At 41.9% G+C, this 18,158-nt stretch overlaps 5 protein-coding genes and 1 long non-coding RNA gene across 15 annotated transcripts in view; 3 read left to right on the top strand and 3 right to left on the bottom strand.

Moving 5' to 3' along the window:
* Positions 1–1,789, bottom strand: part of LOC100118662 (NADPH-dependent diflavin oxidoreductase 1) — a 12,992-nt gene extending 11,203 nt beyond the window's left edge. For 2 of the 5 annotated variants that reach the window (XM_032600870.1, XM_032600871.1), the window contains exon 1: positions 87–676. The gene's annotated coding sequence lies outside the window, so the exon portion shown is untranslated. Of the gene's footprint in view, positions 1–82; positions 677–705; positions 724–1,675 lie in introns of those variants that run through there. The other 3 variants (XM_032600872.1, XM_032600873.1, XM_032600869.1) reach the window with 3 other exon arrangements.
* LOC100118774 (ubiquitin thioesterase trabid) overlaps positions 1–8,991 on the top strand; it is a 9,378-nt gene extending 387 nt beyond the window's left edge. The window contains exons 1-11 of one of the 6 annotated variants that reach the window (XM_016985674.3): positions 803–1,250; positions 2,361–2,500; positions 2,643–2,908; positions 2,996–3,255; positions 3,332–3,600; positions 3,677–3,996; positions 4,063–4,341; positions 4,639–5,118; positions 5,197–5,426; positions 5,513–5,948; positions 6,319–8,991. In XM_016985674.3, the coding sequence (XP_016841163.1) occupies positions 3,042–3,255; positions 3,332–3,600; positions 3,677–3,996; positions 4,063–4,341; positions 4,639–5,118; positions 5,197–5,426; positions 5,513–5,948; positions 6,319–6,397 (2,307 nt within the window). In that variant the 5' untranslated portion in view covers positions 803–1,250; positions 2,361–2,500; positions 2,643–2,908; positions 2,996–3,041 and the 3' untranslated portion in view covers positions 6,398–8,991. Of the gene's footprint in view, positions 1–802; positions 1,527–1,644; positions 1,778–2,360; positions 2,501–2,642; positions 2,909–2,995; positions 3,256–3,331; positions 3,601–3,676; positions 3,997–4,062; positions 4,342–4,638; positions 5,119–5,196; positions 5,427–5,512; positions 5,971–6,318 lie in introns of those variants that run through there. The other 5 variants (XM_008208691.4, XM_001602618.6, XM_016985676.3 and 2 more) reach the window with 5 other exon arrangements.
* LOC116738612 lies at positions 8,743–10,282 on the bottom strand. Its single transcript, XR_004345058.1, has 2 exons — positions 10,005–10,282; positions 8,743–9,724 (listed from the first exon to the last, which is right to left on the bottom strand). It is a non-coding gene; the product is annotated as an uncharacterized LOC116738612 (long non-coding RNA).
* On the top strand, positions 10,007–13,807 carry LOC100118812 (fukutin-related protein). Its single transcript, XM_001602649.6, has 3 exons — positions 10,007–11,130; positions 11,202–11,459; positions 11,776–13,807. The coding sequence occupies exons 1-3, from the start codon at positions 10,660–10,662 to the stop codon at positions 12,544–12,546; spliced, it is 1,500 nt and encodes a 499-aa protein (XP_001602699.2). The 5' UTR covers positions 10,007–10,659; the 3' UTR covers positions 12,547–13,807.
* On the bottom strand, positions 13,441–16,544 carry LOC100118850 (dynein intermediate chain 2, ciliary). Its single transcript, XM_016985679.3, has 10 exons — positions 16,309–16,544; positions 16,119–16,229; positions 15,853–16,054; positions 15,507–15,787; positions 14,993–15,437; positions 14,670–14,920; positions 14,422–14,599; positions 14,116–14,347; positions 13,819–14,052; positions 13,441–13,654 (listed from the first exon to the last, which is right to left on the bottom strand). The coding sequence occupies exons 1-10, from the start codon at positions 16,351–16,353 to the stop codon at positions 13,477–13,479; spliced, it is 2,157 nt and encodes a 718-aa protein (XP_016841168.1). The 5' UTR covers positions 16,354–16,544; the 3' UTR covers positions 13,441–13,476.
* LOC100678872 lies at positions 16,524–18,158 on the top strand. The gene is made up of 5 exons (XM_008208696.4): positions 16,524–16,910; positions 16,980–17,161; positions 17,228–17,309; positions 17,381–17,567; positions 17,653–18,158. Exons 2-5 carry the CDS (start codon positions 17,093–17,095, stop codon positions 17,852–17,854), a joined length of 540 nt encoding a protein of 179 aa, XP_008206918.1. The 5' UTR covers positions 16,524–16,910; positions 16,980–17,092; the 3' UTR covers positions 17,855–18,158.

The raw sequence follows: 18,158 nt of genomic DNA, 5'->3' as shown, positions 1-18,158 counted from the left end.
TGGCTTTTGGCCCGCAATTATTTATAAAATAAAAAAGCAGCGCCGCACGTTTCTGTCTTGATTAATTCGCATATTTAAGTACCTACGAGCGAACGCCTCGACTCTCTCATGCTCAGATCGTTCAACAGTTTGCTTCTTTTTTTCTGTCCCGACTCCGAAGCAAGTGTCATGATCTTTCCGTGAAAAGATGTTGAAATGTGTGCGCCGAGTGTTGCGTCGGAAAATTCGGCCACAAAAGCGGATGTGTCGTCAGGCGAGTCGTCTCTTTGCATAATGTGCCGAACTCGAGGAGTTGAAAAGCGTCATGCGTGATTTGATGTTTGGACGAAACTCAGCTGATCGAAGCAAGGTTGGGTTTGACGAGACAGGAGTTTGAGTTTATTGAGTTTTCGCTTCAAAGTTCGCGGAATATCTGCGGCCTTTTTCCTAGACGGCTGCCGCCGCAGTCACGAATTGCGCAGTTCTAGGGGAGTTTGCTGCGGTCACGTGCAGTGCTTAAGGTGGCGAATTGGCAGCTGTGCGGTATTGATCTTTTTGAAAGAGCGCGCGAAGTAAGGTAAAGCAGATATAACGATATTGAACGATAATTAAAAAACCTGTTGTCAAACAATCGATTCGTTTCATCGTTTCGAAACGATATACTCGTAGACAGATAAAAAGCCAAGCAAAATTAATGAGCAATCAGAATGAAATATCTCTATGCACGGGCAAGCCTGCCTCCCGAAACTCCCCTAGACACTGGCTTCTCCACATATAGCACATACACACATATAATGTATTCTAGCCCAGCACTGGCCATCCGCGAGCCGCGACATCTCGACAGCGAGTCCAGTATAGAGTGATTAGTGTGTGTGCGCTCGCCAGCCGCGCTGCTGGGCTGATCTGTTGTTCCTCTGTTTGCGGATGACTGTCAAAAGCAATTTCCCCTTCGTTCGCAACGGCACCAACCAGCAGCACCTCTACTCGATCTAGAAACGAAACGGCCGACGAGTACTCCCCTACTTCTCATCACATCAAAAGCCAAGTCCCGCAAGCAGAGGCAGCAGCAGCCAGTAGTCGTTCCGCGATGCGAGCTATCCTCCTCCTCCGGAACGTCGTCAGCAGCAGCAGTAGTAACAGCCGCAGCAGCAGCGAGAGAAGAAATAACACCATGACGAGGAGCAGTGCCAGTGGTTCCATTTCGTAGTAGCGCCAAGACAGCGGAGAAGATTAACGAGCAGCCAGCCAGCACGACGGAGACGACGTTGTTGGTGTATATATATATATATATATATATATATATATATATATATGTGCACACGAGATATATAGGTATATACACACACACGCGAGCATATTAGAGAGAGAGGGGGGCGATCGAGCGAGGAGAGAAGAAAGCGACCTGGAGAGAGTACACAACTCGCGCGTATATATACACACGGAGAGTCAGTCGAGATGTACTGACTTTTTTCCTCGAGAGAGTGCGAGGGAAAGAGAGAGAGAGAGAGAGCGCGACGGGAGACGTCCGGAGTATAATATCGCAGCCAGTAAGTGTTTGTTTTGTTGTGCTCGTCATTTTGCTCTCTCGCTCGCCATGTCTAGTCCGCCGTTTTCCTTTGTATAAACGAAAAAGGACAATTTGTTCGCCTCTGTGCTCGTTGCATTGCTCCGAGTTCATATTTATACACATCTATACCTGTATACGCGATCGTGACATTGTGCTGACTACGAGCCGTCCATGATGATGATGATGATGATGGACATCGACTATCGAGGATAGCTGCTCGGCTGATAAAACGTACACACACATATACGACGGGGCACCCACACTCGCGAGCTTTATTAGTATACAAACACATCGTAGATAGTAGCGCTAGCGATGCTAGACACGACATGTATATGCTGCCACTGCAAAGTCTTTGTCTGTGTAAAATATAAGCATGTCTCTGTGCGCGTATGATTCTTGGCTCTCTTGTTGTCCTGAGTCTTGCCTTGCTCCTGACTCCTGCTGCAGAGACAGCATAGAAACTGATTTTCATGATTATTAGCTATGGATTAACTTGCTAGTTGGCTTTCGTTGATATACTTGAGGTTTTAGTTGCCTTTTTTTATGTAACTTAAGAAGCATTCGTATATTTAAAACAAAATATAACATAACATCTACCTTCTTATAAGTGGTATTGATCAAACTTGAGCAATCCTGTATAATTAGAATCTAGAAGATGAATACTATTACATTTCATGTTGGATTGGCTAATTTATGCATTCTAAATACATGTACTTATGTTAAGTTCCATGAGGCTTAGCTTTGGAAATACATGTGCGCTATAAGCCTTTTGATAGTTATTTAATTTTTTTAATATTTATTGATGGTATTTCAGTGGGCTCATGGGAATAGCTGTTGACCACTTTTGCCTTGAGCAGAAGACCACAAAGAACGAGGACTTTTCTTTCGAGTGGGACTTACTTGTTTGAGCATAAAAACCAATCGTGGAGTGTGAGGCTTTGATATTCATCTCAGGTAGAGTAATCCTAAATTGTTTGTTTATTTTGATTGTGCATCAAAAACCTTGACCTACAATTTTCCAAATTCTTATGTAATTATTTAGTTTTAATGTTTGTGCATATGTATTGACCTAATAGAAAGCATCTATTATTTTTAGATATAAGAAGCTGTTGATATCAACAAGGGTAACTATCAGCATTACCATGATCTCTATTAAGATAACTATCCCATGATGCAAGCTCCGTTACATAACAAACTTAAGATACAAGTACTCCTGTTAGAAAAACTTTGGCCAAAGTTTATATGGTATAGGATAAGCCAAGATTTTTCAAAACCAAAATTTTGATATATATATAAGTCAAAGGCAAGATATTATTTTCTATAATCTGAGAGTTGTTCCAAACTACACTGAGCAACTTAAGGGTAAAGATTACATATTGATACATCTTAGTTTCTTTCTTAAATTTTGTCATAATTTTTATAGTTTAGTTTTCAAATCTCTGCTTACAGGCTATAGAGATAAAGTGACACACCAAAAAAGTGTTATTCAGATAAAATGAATAGTCGCCTTGGTGAGACAGAGTCAAAGTGGACTTGTGAATACTGTACCTATGAGAACTGGCCATCATCACTGAAATGTACAATGTGCAGAGGCGCCAAACCACTGTTAGGAGAGGATATTTATCGACTGCGGGACCCGAGCCCGCAAAGATCTGGCTCCAATGTGGCTTCGGGTCCGGTGCCACCCGCTAGTGATTCATACAATTTAAGTAAGCAAACGTTCAACAATTTCCACCTGTTTCCCGTGTAATCGGGTAGTAAAAAGTCAACTCGTTTATTTTACAGGTTCGCAAAATTACAGTCAAAATGTACCATCAGCAGGGAAATGGTACTGTGAAACATGCACCTATCTCAATTATCAGAACGCAACTCGTTGCACGCAATGCTCAAATCGTCGATCTCCAACCACAACCGTTACAGCAACTACACCTCAACACAATCAGTCAATAAACTCTGTAGCTTCAAATCTTCACGAGCATTTGGCGCCTCTAAGACTTGGAGATCCACCGCCTCCGTCTCTTCCCTCGACGAATTCTCAATGCAATACACCATCGGTAAATTGAATTTAAAAACAAAGTTTAAAGTCGTTCTAGACAGATGGAAAACTCTAAATTATTAATTATTCGACAGGCGAATTTGAATTTGAATCCGGACAGATGTCCGTCTTCGAATAATTCGGGTCAGCAGCAGCCAGAAAAGTGGTCCTGTCAGGCGTGTACTTACGAGAATTGGCCAAAATCGGGAAAATGCGTAATGTGTGGTCATCAGAGGGAACGGGAACGTGGTCGAGGTGAGAAGGGCTCGAACTCGCAGAACACAAGTAGTCTGATATTGCCAAGTCCGGAAAGGGATTTACACCATAATCACCCACAGCGGGGTTTACCTTCACCGCCGCACACGCCTTACATACATCAAGCACAGCGTGACGAGAACTTGGCGATAGCTAGGCGGTAATGATCTTGCTCATCTTATTATTTAATGAGAAAATGTTGAGTATTATATGCGTGCATTTGCAGGAGTTCTCACAGGTATGATGGCAGAAATGACAGTCTTCCTACGCCGCAATCTCCTAATAATTGCGACTACGAGCGCAGGCTCAAGCAGCTCAGGCGTCACACGGATTGGTGCTGGTTAAACGCGTGTCTCGGTATTGTCGAGGGCGACAATGCGCCAGTTGAGGCGTATCTTGCCAGTGGCGGCGATCCGGCTCGTCAATTAACGCATTCCGAGGTTTTACTATTAAACAGAAGCAGTGCTTTTGACATAGGACACACCTTAGTTCATTTAGCTATTAGGTAAGTCTCTATCGCCATTATTATATACTCTTTGTAGTATCTATTTATCAGGAAAATCAAAATAAATAAATATTCCAATTTTTGCTATGCTCTTGTGCACATAACGAAACCCCCTCAAGGTCTTTGCTTTACGACTACTCTCTTGGAGAAAATCCAAAAAACGCCTGCACACATTGACCTACAAATTCAAGCTTGAAATTTCAATAGTCAATGACAAAAATGAAAGAACTTTAGAATAGACATTTACTCGAGTGATTTATTTGTTAATTGACACTACCACCGATGTTTGTTTTGCAGATTTCAAAGGGAAGATATATTGGCAACGCTGCTGTCGCAAATTGAGGGCTCGGGCTCGGGTATCAAGAGGGTGCCGAGTTATGTAGCGCCCGATCTGGCAGTTCAAATACGCAGACACGTTTCAAACAGCATACGCATGCGGAAAGGCTCATTTCCCTGTTATTTCGTGACGGATATGGCAACTTTTGCTCTTCCTGCCGAGGTTGAAGATCTGCCAAGTATAGTACAAGAACAGATGCTCGAAGAGCTCCTGGACCGTGAGGCTCAGCAGCAGTTGGAAGGTGGAGGTGGAGAGCCACCTGCGCTGAACTGGTCTCTCGAGATCACCGACCGACTAGGCAGTCGACTGCATGCTCTGTGGAATCGCTCGGCTGGTGATTGCTTACTCGACTCTGTAATGCAGGCCACGTGGGGAGTCTTCGACAGAGATAATTCGTTGAGACGTGCTCTTGCGGATACGTTGCAACAGGCAGGTCAATTGTAAGTACAATTTCTCTTTTCAAACAACGTGTACAGCAACTTAAGTAGAAGTATTAATCATCATCAATCATTTTTTAGTTTCTATCCTCGTTGGCGGGAATACGAGGCGTCACAGGCTTCCAGAATGTTAGATTTTACCCTCGAAGAAACCCAGTGGCAAGAAGATTGGGAAAATTTGTTAACTACGGCCGCTCAACCCGGAAGTGCACTTGAGCAGTTGCATGTTTTTGCTTTGGCTCACATACTGAGAAGACCAATTATTGTTTACGGAGTGAAATACGTCAAAAGTTTTCGCGGGGAAGATATAGGTAAGATTCAAATCAACGTTCATCACATGCATTTATAAAATTTGACAAGTTCAAAAAATTATTGAATCGCACAAAATAAATTTTAGGGTATGCAAGATTTGAAGGAGTGTATTTGCCATTGCTCTGGGAGCCCTCGTTCTGTATACGTTCACCCATAGCTTTGGGTTATACACGCGGTCACTTCACAGCTCTTGTGCCCATCGAGCCCTACTCTTCATCTCGGATTCCTGCCCTGGCATCGCACCATGGTGGCGTCAATGTCGTTGGTGGCGGTAACAGTCCCATGCAGCAACTGCAGATGCAGACGACTTTTATGCCGCTTATGGATCGCGATAGAAAACTCCTGCCTATACACTTTCTCAGCCCCGACGAGATGGGCCGCGAGGAAACGATATTAAAGCAGTGGCTTGATGTGTGCACGACCGAAGGCGGAATACTAGTGGCACAACAGAAACTTCATAAAAGGCCGCTTCTCGTTGCCCAGATGGTCGAGGAGTGGCTTAATCACTATAGAAGATTAGCGTGAGTAATGCACAGGACAAAGGTTATTACTATATGAAATATCAATTATATCATTGGTAGTCGACAAGTTTTCTGAGTAGAGCTACACACATTTCTTTTTATATTGATTACTTTTTGTTATTTTTGAGTCTGTTTACTTTGTCTTGTTAAAAGTAGAATATTTAGCGTTTTCTTTTCGGAAACTTAGAGACTACCTCAATCGTATAGGGTTATACAATACTAATAGATGACTTTGATCTAAAAACATTGCATGTTAAAAATCCCGTAAAAAGTTTTTATTTACGTTCAGTCATGTATTACATGTTTACCCTATACGTGAAAAACGTACTATATTGGGTTAACTAAACGAATCGTAATTCACCTTTTTCAGTCAGATGAACGAACCACCATTCTCGAGGGCAATTGCTCTGCAAGATTATAGTAGTGATGGTGATACTGAGGACGAGTAATGCTTTGATACAAGAGAAGAATTGAAAAAGTAAATTAAACTAGAAATTGATAAACCGCTAACACGGATGAATGTCTAACCACAAATTCTTCATCTTGTATTTTCCGTTTGGCGTATTCAAAAGAAAGTGAATCTAGAAATATCACCAAATGATCGGCAATACCTGAATACTATTCTAAAAAAGGCTCAGCACGCAATGTCACCCATGTTATATGGACACAGTTGAGTTGTGGACTTGATTACTGAATACATGTTATCGAAAAAAATGTTAAAGGTATATACTACAATCAGCTTTATCGGTACTTCGATTTTAATTAAAAGAAATTTAAAAAACCACAATTTTTTCGTATTATTCTCCGAACCGACAAAAATGAAAGTTATTTATTTGTTAATACACATTTACAATATATTTTCGATGAGTTGCAAAGTAAATTAAAAATGACTTTTGATTATTACACTAAATTCGAAGTAAGGAAAAAGCTGATTTGTAAAATTGATTTATTGAGCTGCTAAACAAGCGACTCAATAGAATTTGTTTAACTTTTCGAATCTCTATCGATTCGCATGATTAGTTGTATATCGAATAATTTCTAATTATAATAATCTTATTTATTAACTATTTGACCCTGTGTGTTACGCAGTGTTTTAGCATGAAAGTGCGTGGAAGAATGAGCAAACGAGAGAGTGAAAGAGAGATATTTCTTATTTTTTTTCGCTTTACATAGATAGTATATAAGAAAGGCTTAGTTAATAAAGTAATCATGTAATTATATGGTTGAGGTCAAGAAAAAATAATTGGATTCCACTAGGGATACCGGTGCTGCTAAAGAATAATAATTAAACAAACTATAATAATGTGAGATTCGGAAATTAATAATTATTATTATTATTAACGTAATAGGCGTTTTTCATTATCTGTGACGAGTTTTAGTCGTGTCTATTCTCACACTGTCCGTTTTATCAGGTCGAGTCTGCGACCACGGAGTTTTGTTGTTATGCAGTAGCTAAATTTATCGTGTGGAGGAAGTAGAGGCTTGAGGGGATGTAGCTAAAATTTTGCTTTTTATTTGTATATATAAACTATAATGTGAAGTTTTTCCGGGAATCACGTTCACTCATAAACAATATCCTAATGGCAATTTTTGAAGCCCAATGTGACTAAGTTACTTAAAGCTAATAAAATTACCATATTGTCGTCCACATTTTATTGTAATCAAAGGGAAAATCGTAATATCGTGAATTTCCCGGGAGCACCTACCGAATGTATTTCAGTGGGCTGCTCAGAACTTTTAATTTTCACATCGAATATTAATAGCTGCAGTCTCTCCTTTTCTCGACTCCAAAAAAGTAAAATAATGTATTATCGTTACTGGTTCTCATTGCGAATTCAACGTCTTGTTGTATGCGCTCCTTGTTGAATTAGCTCTTAAACAAAAAACTGCAAAGTCGCAAACAACGATGTCGTATTTCGACGACGCCAAGCGAAGTATTTAAAAAAAGTTACAAAAAAATTAAAGCTTGTCAAAAGCACCTTCCGTCTACTTATATTCAATATTGCAGAAGATTCAAAGAAATTATTTAAGAAGATTATATGCCAGCAGGGCGCAACTAAAGAGAATTTACGTCTCCAGCAGAATTTAGAATTAACAAGAAAAATTTTTGAGAAAGCAAACTAAAGCCTTTGAAATGATTCGTTTTTGTACAGGAGGAAAGTGTAATGCAAGGTGTGGGATGGGTACGTCTTTTACATTTAAATAATCGCTCGGCCAACCGATAAACCCTAATCAAAAGAGTACAAAAATTCAAGAATCCTTTTGTTTATACCGTTGTTACGTGTAACCCACTTACAATTTTAGTCTTTATTTTCGTGCATAAAATTGAGTCACGACGCTAAAATTTATTTAGATTTTGTACCATTAGTGCTGCAGGTATTTTTTGACTTAAAAGAAATCACTTATATTTTATCCTCATCGTTTTAAAATTTGCATGTTGCATTGAAAATGAATGAATTAATTTAATTATATAATTGCATTAAAACGTCTTTACCCATATATACCTGCAGTCATGCCTCAACTTAACAAAAATCAATTCTAACGTAGCTTCTAGTCCTTTAGCACTATTATTATTACCGTTTTTTTTGTCACAAACAATCGTGATTTATTGCGTATTTCAGTAGGGGGTGAGAGGTATAAGATGCGGTGAAGCGAAAAGTTGAAAGGAAGACAGAAAGCGTATGCATATATATTATAGGAAGGGGGGGGGCAAAGAAAAATCAATGCGATGTCAAAATGTGTTTGTAAACGGAAAGAAAGAAAGGAAAATCTAAAATTAACACGTCCTCTCTTCTTTTTTTTGGTTTCTTTAAATGTCAATCACTCTCTCTCTACTTAGTTCTTACGGAGAAAGAAACAAGAGTAAGCAAAGCGTATAGCGTTTTTAACATGCCTTGCGCGCTGCGGTTATTTTCTGCGCTAGTGAACGACGGAGCGAAGCAAAAGCGCGTGATCATTATTGTATCAAGTGGCAGCGAAGAGTCGTGAATTATAATTAATAATGAAGAAAACAAAAATGAATAACGAAAAGAATGAAAAAAAATTATTGTCTGGTTGATTAAGTGTTTTTCTCGCGCGCGTTGCCACGCGTTTTTTTTGTCTGGCAAACGCGACATGTGCGATATAATTATAAAAGAGGTTTTAATGAAGATCCTTAATAAGCGAGATAAATGCGAGAATGAGCGAAGAAAAAAATATTGAGAAAAATTTAATCGAGAAAAAAAAACAGATAGAAGTCTATATTAATATAGAAATATATATGAAATGGATTATATTGAATAATATATCGATGTAAAATAATTTTGAAAGACAATGATTTATGAATTATTAATTGCTACTACTACAATTATATCGTCGTACTACTATGGCCATCGCCGCAACCACGTGATAAAAGTAAAGAATAAATGAAAAAATAATAAATAATCATATAGAAATCTCGACGCAAGACACCAGAGTATGATGTTTAAATAAAAATGTTGGCAGCCAATAAGTTTGACAAGGAAAACGAACCACTCGTAGTATGTTAACTTTTCTTGCTGTTTAGTGAAAAACAAGTTAAAGATGAAGTGGTTTAAGATTAATCGTATTATAAGTCACAATAGTTTATTCTGGGCCACTTAATTTTCACTCAATAAAATCATTTTTGAATTCGTTTAAAGATTTAACGAAATACAATCTGTCTTTTCAACTAAATTTCCTACACATTATCCTTCAATTTCGATGCTCCTGTGTCAAATGTCATTAGTTTTATTTTATTTCTTCTTATGCTCACCGACCTGTAATATAACCGAACTCGTCAAAGATTTTAATTTACTATTAAGTTAGTTCGTTTCTAATTTTTATTTTCCCAAGCTTGTACTTAAGTTTTTCTTTTTAGGAGAATCTGAAAAAGGCTTTTATATCTATTATTTGATGTTGAATAATTTTATGTATTTCTTTAATAAAATATACTTTGCAATAAATGGTAATGATATTATCGAAATAAACGCTCAAGAAACTGTCTTTTTTTAATTCTTGAGGTAAGAGTATTCAAATTCGTATATAATTTTGACAAACCTTTTCAAAGTGCGCGCGCTTGAAAAGCTACAAGCCGCCATCTTGAAAGTTCCTTCGCGCGGATGATTGAGGGGCTGCGAGCGCGCACAAGCAGTTGAAATCGAATTTCACACACGTCGTCGTTGCCGAGTAGCCGCCCGTGATCCATGTGCTCTCGAACGACCAGTTTAGCACAACGACACCCCCAAGAGCCTCTCCACCCGGTTTATCCAACAACCCGGACGTGCCTGCGTATAGTCGAGGACGATATACCCAGTGCGGGTGTAATTCTGACAGTCGAGTCGCGAGAGAAAACAAAGGCATATCCTATCGGGCCGTGGACGGAATGTCAACTTTCGACTGTTTTCTTGATTGAAGGGCTGTGGAATAAGGGTAGTTACGAGTACTTGGTGTACTTAACCTGACCAATTACTGAGTTAGGAGAAGCGGTGTGATGGGCTATTTGGTGGTGGAGACTAGTATGACGTCTTTTCATTGTATTGAGAGAAGGCTTGGAGCAAACATTTTTGCAGCTTGCATTTTGAATGTATTCATTTCGTTTTTATTGTTGAGCAGTTGTCTGGCTCAGTGAGAGGCTGAGCAAAGCTTAGATAGATTTACCTAGTTGAAAACTATGCCAATCCATGTTGAAGATGCTGAAATAGGTTGACGATACATGGACTCAAGAATGCGACTGAAATTAGCCAAATCTCTGCTCATTCTTGTACTGTTGGGCAACACCATCATATGGTACAAGATATGGAAACTCTTTGCAGTCGACCAGTCACAGTCTTTGCTGGAGCCTGGCATAACGGAGATGCCACAGAAGCTTCATCGGAGACTAGCACGCCTGGTTACAGTTGTCATAAGGCAGTTCGAAAGCTTCGAAAACGATATCGCCACCACCGTCAAGTTTCTTTTGAACTCCTTTCCAGCTATCACGATAGTGATTGTGTGCGATGAATTTTTATATCCGCCTCTAGAGTTAGACTTTACCAATGAAAGTTTGAAGAATGTTCATCTTGTCAATTTGCAACCAAGTTTTAATCGATCGTATGATGAGAGAAATCCATTGACCTATGTTCACACCAAGTATGTGGTCTTTCTACCTGATGCAACAAGGCTGGTTACAAAACAAACCCTACAGGTTTGTAATACTTTATTTAATTTGTAGAATTTGATTCAATAAGATATTGATAGAATGCAATTTATTCACAGGAAGCAGTTAATCAAGCAGGGAAAGTAGGACTTGTTTCTGTGCCTGTAGGTAAAAATACTTTAACATGCCTTGGTGTCAGACTGAAGATAAAGGAATGGAGTGTGCGCTTTACAAAAATATCTGACACAGAGTGTGATGCAGTTGTTGGAAAACATGTTACAATAATGGATGTTAAATTGCTAAAGAAATTATCAGATCCATTCATGATGCCTTTTACGGATGCCCTTTATCTACAAACAACAGCACTTGGAATTAAGGTAAGAGTTGTCTGGCAAATTGGCTATATTTTTATATGTGATGTTACATTTTATTTCTTTTTTCATTTTTTGCAATGTACTTTTGCATGTGTTTTTTTTTTAACACAGTTTTGCCCCCTTTTCAAAGTTTTGTTCTGTTGTGCACTGTTTTTTGTGATTATTTTGCCAGTAATAAGAATGTTAAGGGTAAGTACATTTATTTTGATTTTTTTTCCAAGTATGTAAAACGTTCTTTTAGTTGTTTTGATGTTTGTAATACTATTGAATATTATCTGAAACAAAGCGTGATCCATAAGGAGGATTTCTTTTTTACTAGGTCACCATCCTGAAAAATTCGCATTTCAATGAAGGAAAGCCTCTATATCGCAGTCAGCAAGCTCAGTGGAAGTTACAGCAAGTCCATCGAAGCAGGGAACGCGTCATGTACGAGAAGCTGGGAATTAAAAAAGTCACTCGAGCCTCTAGCAATGTAGATTGGTACGGCTGCTCAAGAGAAACTACTCACTGCTTTGGATCTGTAGTCAATGGGATACCGTCATATCTATACCAGAATCGCTATACTCCACCCTGTTGTCTCGCTGGTTTGAGAAAAGTAGCTTATCACGTATTCGACAAATTAGAAGAAGTCGGTATCAGATATTGGCTGGAAGCTAATTCATTGTTAGGTGCTATGCGTAACGGAGACATACTACCGTGGGATCACGAGGTAGTGGTTGGCATCAATCGCGACGATTTGAATAGGTCACCTTGGCTGGTCAAGGCAAGGAACAAAGCGGTGCTGGATAATAACGGATACGTCTGGGAAAAGGCAACGGAAGGAGAGTTTTTCAAGGTCCAGTACTCCAAGATCAACAGATTGCACGTGAATTTGTTGCCTTTTTACGCGAAGAACGGAACCATGACGAGAGACTCGTGGTTCTTGAAGAACCGAGATTTCCCGGAGCAATTTTTACATCCCATGTCAAGCATAGATTTCGCTGGTAGACAAGTGCCAAGTCCAAATAATATAAGAGACTTTCTAGAGATTAAGTATTACAAAGGTGTAATAGAAAGTCCGGAATTGCCAGGAAAAATTTCTCACGATTGAGAAATGACTAGTCATATAGGTAGTTGTAATGAATGAACATAGTTTTACATTCTTGTTACTTTTTCGCCGTGATATATGTCCTTGTTGATGATAACTATTGATAAGATGGCGAGAAGCATTATTCTTCAGAAAAAAAGTATCACTTTTTCTAATTCGAAGATTAGCACAATTTTTAAGAAAAGAACTAGCATTAATCATCGCATGTTTTACACGATTCAACACGTTCTAAGACTATGCGAAGCCTTCAAGCATTACTATCCGATCTCGTAAAAGCTGTTGTAGCTCGTATCTTCAGTAAATGCATTTATATATAGATCAGCGTAACACACGTACCAATATTACCGTAGCAGGGTATAATCGTCAGATCTCGTAGTCAGAAATATACTTATATTGGCATATTGCGATTATATTTTTCGAATATTATTAGTCTAGAGTTGTTTATATAGGACCCTCACTCATTGGAAGAAGTGAACGATGAATTTTTGTAAATCAAAAGTTTTGATTATCGGTACAAATTTCTCCATGCCAAAGAAAATGAAAAAAAAAAAAACACGAGAAACACGTCCAGTGGTTTTTTGAGAATTCAAGTATTTTCTTATTCTTTTGTATAGTAATCTTAGTGTATCGATATGCGTGATTCGAGCGCAAACTGTGATGTGTTGATTGCACAAGATACGCTGTGTGGCATTTTTATCAAGCAGGTTTTGATTAAATTTAAGTGTATTCGATGAATTGTAGTAATTATTTATCGCTGGAGCTGTAGAAAATTTAACGTACGTTTTTGCTTACCAAATTTTACTAAAGCAAATTAGGCATAAAACTATAGTGCCAAATATGCGTCATCTTGCAATTAGGAACGAAAGATAATTGACGATAATAATCAAAACGTTGTTGTTCGTTTGAAAAAATGTATTTACCCGTGATTCAACATCAATTGCCAGACTTTACATCCTTCGGCGGTGTCAGTATAGGCGGTTCTCTCACGAAGCTCAGTAATTTATCCAACTTCATCGACTCCAAATCCGTATGCGAGAGATTCACCTGCTTCTTCGTCGGCTTGACCTTTATCCTCAGGTTCGGCGAGAGTTTCATTGTGTTGATTGTTCCCCTAGTTTAATCACAAAAATACGAAAATCTGGAATTGTTACACTTGTAAACTCGACACACTTAACTGTACGTCACGAAAAACGATGTGAGATAACGTTGATGTAAGTTGTTACTGTATTGATTACCGCAACAATAAAAATGAATTAATGAAAAATCCAAGCTTACTTGTCGTCGCCGACGATGAGGAAGGGTAGGGTGTGGTTGAAGGCGAGTCGAGTGAGTCGACTTCGACGTTTGTTGACGACGGATTGGCTGCAGATCGGCCGGTACTTGTTGACGTTGAGGTCGAAGACGGTGAGCTTGCCGTCGTTGGAGACGCAAGCGAGGACCGTCGAGCTGTAGGGGGCCCACTGCACGTCGCCGATTGGTACTCCCAAATCGAACATGAAGAGCGGTTCGCTGCGCGACGATTTGGGATTGAGAATCCGCAATGATAATCGATTGAAAAACTACGAGACTCACGGTCTGTCGTCCTCCCAGATCTTGATCCTCCAGTCGGCGGAGCAACTGGCGAAAATGCTCGAGTTGTATTTGTTGAAGACGATCCGGTAAACAGGCATGTTGTGGGCCTCGTCGTAGGTCCTCATGTAAACGCTGCTGTAGGCGGTGTTGCACTTGTAGATCGTGCCCTCCTCCGTGCCCACGAGGAAGACGTTCGGCTCGCTTGGGTGAAACGCTATGCAGGTGCCGCAACCTGCAGACACTCGGTACTCGAAACCATAAATAAAGGAAATTATTGAACAAAACTGTGCGTGTACAAGTATCGACCTTTCAGCGTGATATTAGTGCCATCGGGACCGGGTATGCTCGGCTGATTGAGGAACAGCGTCATCACGGTCGTGAGGCCTAGCTCGTTCTGGTTAAGCACCCAGTGGTTGATCTTGCCGTCCACGCTGACGCTGTAGAACGCCAGGTTGCCCTCCTCCGTCTCCGGCGCCCAGCAAACCTTTCCACCCCCCCCCCCGATCACCATTATTTTTATTCGAATTTTGATTCGAGAGTTTCTCGAGGCCTACCTGCCAGACGATACCGGCGTGTTTCTGGAGGACCTCGTTGCTCTTGTACTGCGGCGCCGACGACGGCAGCATGACGTTGTACACCGCCACGGCGCCGTCCTTTCTCCCGATGACGAGGAGGTGCGGGTTCTGCTTGTTAAAGTCCAGGCACATCACGGCCGACTCCGTCGTGCAGATCCACTCCGGGTAGGATGGATTTTTGAGGGAGAAGAGACAGACCGCCCCGGTGCTCAGCGGGTTGTCGAAGCTCACTGTCGGACGTAAATTGCTTTCAATCACAAGCGTATAAAAGATATAGTCGTCGAATATCCGACTTTGCGTACTCGATCCAAACGCCACGGCGAAGAGGTCGTAGTAGCGGCCGTTGAAGCAGAGATCGGTCACGTCGTGCTTCTTCGTCTTGTCGTAGGAGAACTTCCACAGAGGCAGCAGTGATCCCTCGCCGTCCTTAAACTCGTCGCTCGGGTCGTCCCAGTACCTGTAGTCTTGGGATATGTCGTCGAATATGTTCTGGTTGACCATCCGTTCCAGCGTTTTCACGGACTGGAGCATCCGGTTGGTCATCGCGGTGCTGTCCTGCTGAGCTTTCTTCTTCGAGTCGTCCCTGCTTCTCGGCTGCTGGACCGAAGCCGCGGCCATTTTTCGCTCCTTGTCCTTTTCTCGCTCCTGCTGCGAGTAGTCCTCCTGGTAGTCGTCGAAGATTGTCCACTGAAAGACGCTGGAGTTGAAGGAAGCGGTTGGCGGTGGCATCGTTTGCGTCGACATGTCCTGTATACGATTCGACCTTAATAACCGAGATCGTTGGAAAGTGAATTATGGATAAACGGGGATGAATACCCTCAGGGGATTCTGGTAGGTGAGAGCGGCTCTCTCGCAGAAGTTGAACTGGTTGGGTATCTTCTTCGGCTTCGATCGCTCCATCTCCTCTTCCTCGCCTTCCTCGGCTTCGGCGGGTGCGTCTGCCGCCTTGGACGGCTCCTCCGAGTCTTGGCCCTCTTCCCCCTGATCTTCGTCCTCCTCGATACCCTCGTCCTCGTCTTCTTCCTTCTCCTTCTCCTTCTCCTTCTCCTTCTCCTTCTCCTTCTCCTTCTCCTTCGCCTCGTCGTCTTCGCTCTCCTCTAAACAATTCGTCGGGATCTCAACGCGCGCTCAAACGTGCAGGTTTACTTAACCTCGATCTTACCCAGGTATCCACCAGACATCTGCTTCTTGGCCTCCTCGCTCTCCTTGTGCAACATTGTGCCAGGGACGTTCAGGATGCTGACGATGTTCGGTGGGTCCGGCAGCTTGACGAAGTCCTTGTACTTGTACGACCATTGCACCAGGTTGTCGGGTACCCTTGGATTCTGCGTCGTCAGCACTCTGGCTATCTCCTCGTTCAGCTCCTGCGAGATTATGGCATTGTTTACTCGTCACCGTTCTGTATAGTTATGTCACACACGTACGTACGGCCTCCGACAGTACGAGTTGATCGTCCGGTCTCAAAAGGACCTTTCCTCGCATCCAGTCCATGTCTCCCCCCAAGTCGAGTCTCGATGTCCGACTCCTCGAGAGGCTCAGCTAGTGGTTTTAAACAAGATTCCATAACTATCTATCGAGCTTTAATTCTCCAAAACTGATATGTACGAAAAGAAGATACCTCCGATGCCTTGGAGGACTGCCTCTTCGTCATGGACGGCGGCATCGCGATCGTTTGTCAGCGGGTTTACTCCTCGAAATCACGACACAGCATATTCTCTCTTTACGAGACCCCCAACTGCGAGGTTAACAATCCCGCACGAGGTGAGCCCGCGTCAGTTGCCATGAGACGACTCGTTCGCGAATCAACAATCAACCGCCAAGTGCTACTCGTCGAATTCGAAATTTCGCTGGATAAAGTATGGACTCCTCGTAGTCATGACGACTCGACGCGCAGACTCGCTGCTCGTTCGAATGCGCAGGAGTCGCTACGCGCAGCCCCGCTGCTCATGGAGGTTATTCCCGATGCTTAGTTCACGTCGGAACTCGGTGTCAAACTGTCCGAGCTTTCAATGCCAGTTTGCATAATTTTCCTCCATCATCAGACCAGTTAATACATCTTATATTTGGAGCATGGATACCTGTCGTATTCACTCTTTTTACCTCGCCGATACGCTTGACGCCGTCGACTAACGCAAGTACATCGTTGCTCGATAAATAAACATTGTTTATGCCAATTAACATCGAAATTTTGCAACACCGCGGAGACGAATAAAAACACAGGTATTTTAATCAGCCGCTCGATCGAGCGAGCGCGAGCGCGTATAATATATCCTCTGGAAAAATCAATAGCTGCTCGGCCAATGCTGGCGGCGACTCGGAGCCAACAAGTTGCATGGGAAGGAGCTTCCGTCGATTGAACAATTCCACGCCTTGCCGAAGACGCATAATGACAGGAGTGTAATATGGAGGACAGCGGGATCGACAGCGACCCGAAAACCAACACGCGTCTCGAGGAGGAGAATGTCTTCGCGGTGAGTCGATGTTTATATAGCCGTTATTGCGTCGCTGAATAATAATTAATCGCGGCTTTGCTTTAGGGAAGCGACAGCAGCTGTAGCAGCGGTAAAAATCAGCCTCAGCCGACGAGGTCTAGCACCAAGCAGCTGCAGAAGAAACTAGGTATAATTACGTCGGCTTATCGATCTCGATGTAAAGATATAATCAAGCGCTGACGTATTTTTACTCTCCAGAGGCGAGAATAGAGCAGGCCAAGAGGATACAGCGCAATTCCGAGTACACCAAGCTGCCGGACAACGAGCCGGACAGCTGTGCCAGTAGCAACAACACGGCGTTGATTCCGATACAGCGACTGCCCATACCGCAGAAGAGGAAAAAGCACAATACTCTCATCGAGTTCTGGCACAGCGACAGCGAGAGGTATACAACGTATACTTGGAATGAAATTCTCGCTGAATGGAGCCTGACGATCTTTTACGCTTGTTTCTTTTTTTTTTTTTTTCAGCGAGGACGAAATGACGCTCTTCCCGACTGCGCGAGAGAAAAACGCGAAGCACAAGCAGGACCTCACCGACACGTTCAGCATCGAGGAGTTGAGCGAGGGTAGCGAGGATTCTCTCCATCTCGGCGCGGCTCCGGAAATCCACCCGCACACTCGGACCTACATGCCCGCGGGATGTTTCTCCTGTCACTGTCGCATAATCTAAGTCTATACCGCGTAGTCAGTTGAACGTACTCGAGCCTTGGTCTTTTGTTCTCTCCGCGAAGAAGCGCAGGCGTGAGGTTTATTGTAAATATATATTTTCTTAAAGTTTCGTCACGAGCTACAGATGGATTATACATGTACAAAGCACGATAACGGAGGCGTGCGTGATCGCGAATATACGCACATATGCGCATACAGTTTATATTTGTTACAGTGGCCAATGACTTTCTCGAAATAGATGTGCGATTATATTATTTTGTAACACGAACATCCGAATGATGAAATATATTATGATATACAAGGAA

This window comes from Nasonia vitripennis, chromosome 5 (genome assembly GCF_009193385.2).
Source record: "Nasonia vitripennis strain AsymCx chromosome 5, Nvit_psr_1.1, whole genome shotgun sequence".
Classification (NCBI taxonomy): domain Eukaryota; kingdom Metazoa; phylum Arthropoda; class Insecta; order Hymenoptera; family Pteromalidae; genus Nasonia; species Nasonia vitripennis.
The sequence above is the reverse complement of the archived record's forward strand: the minus strand, read 5'-3'. Positions and strand labels throughout refer to the sequence as shown.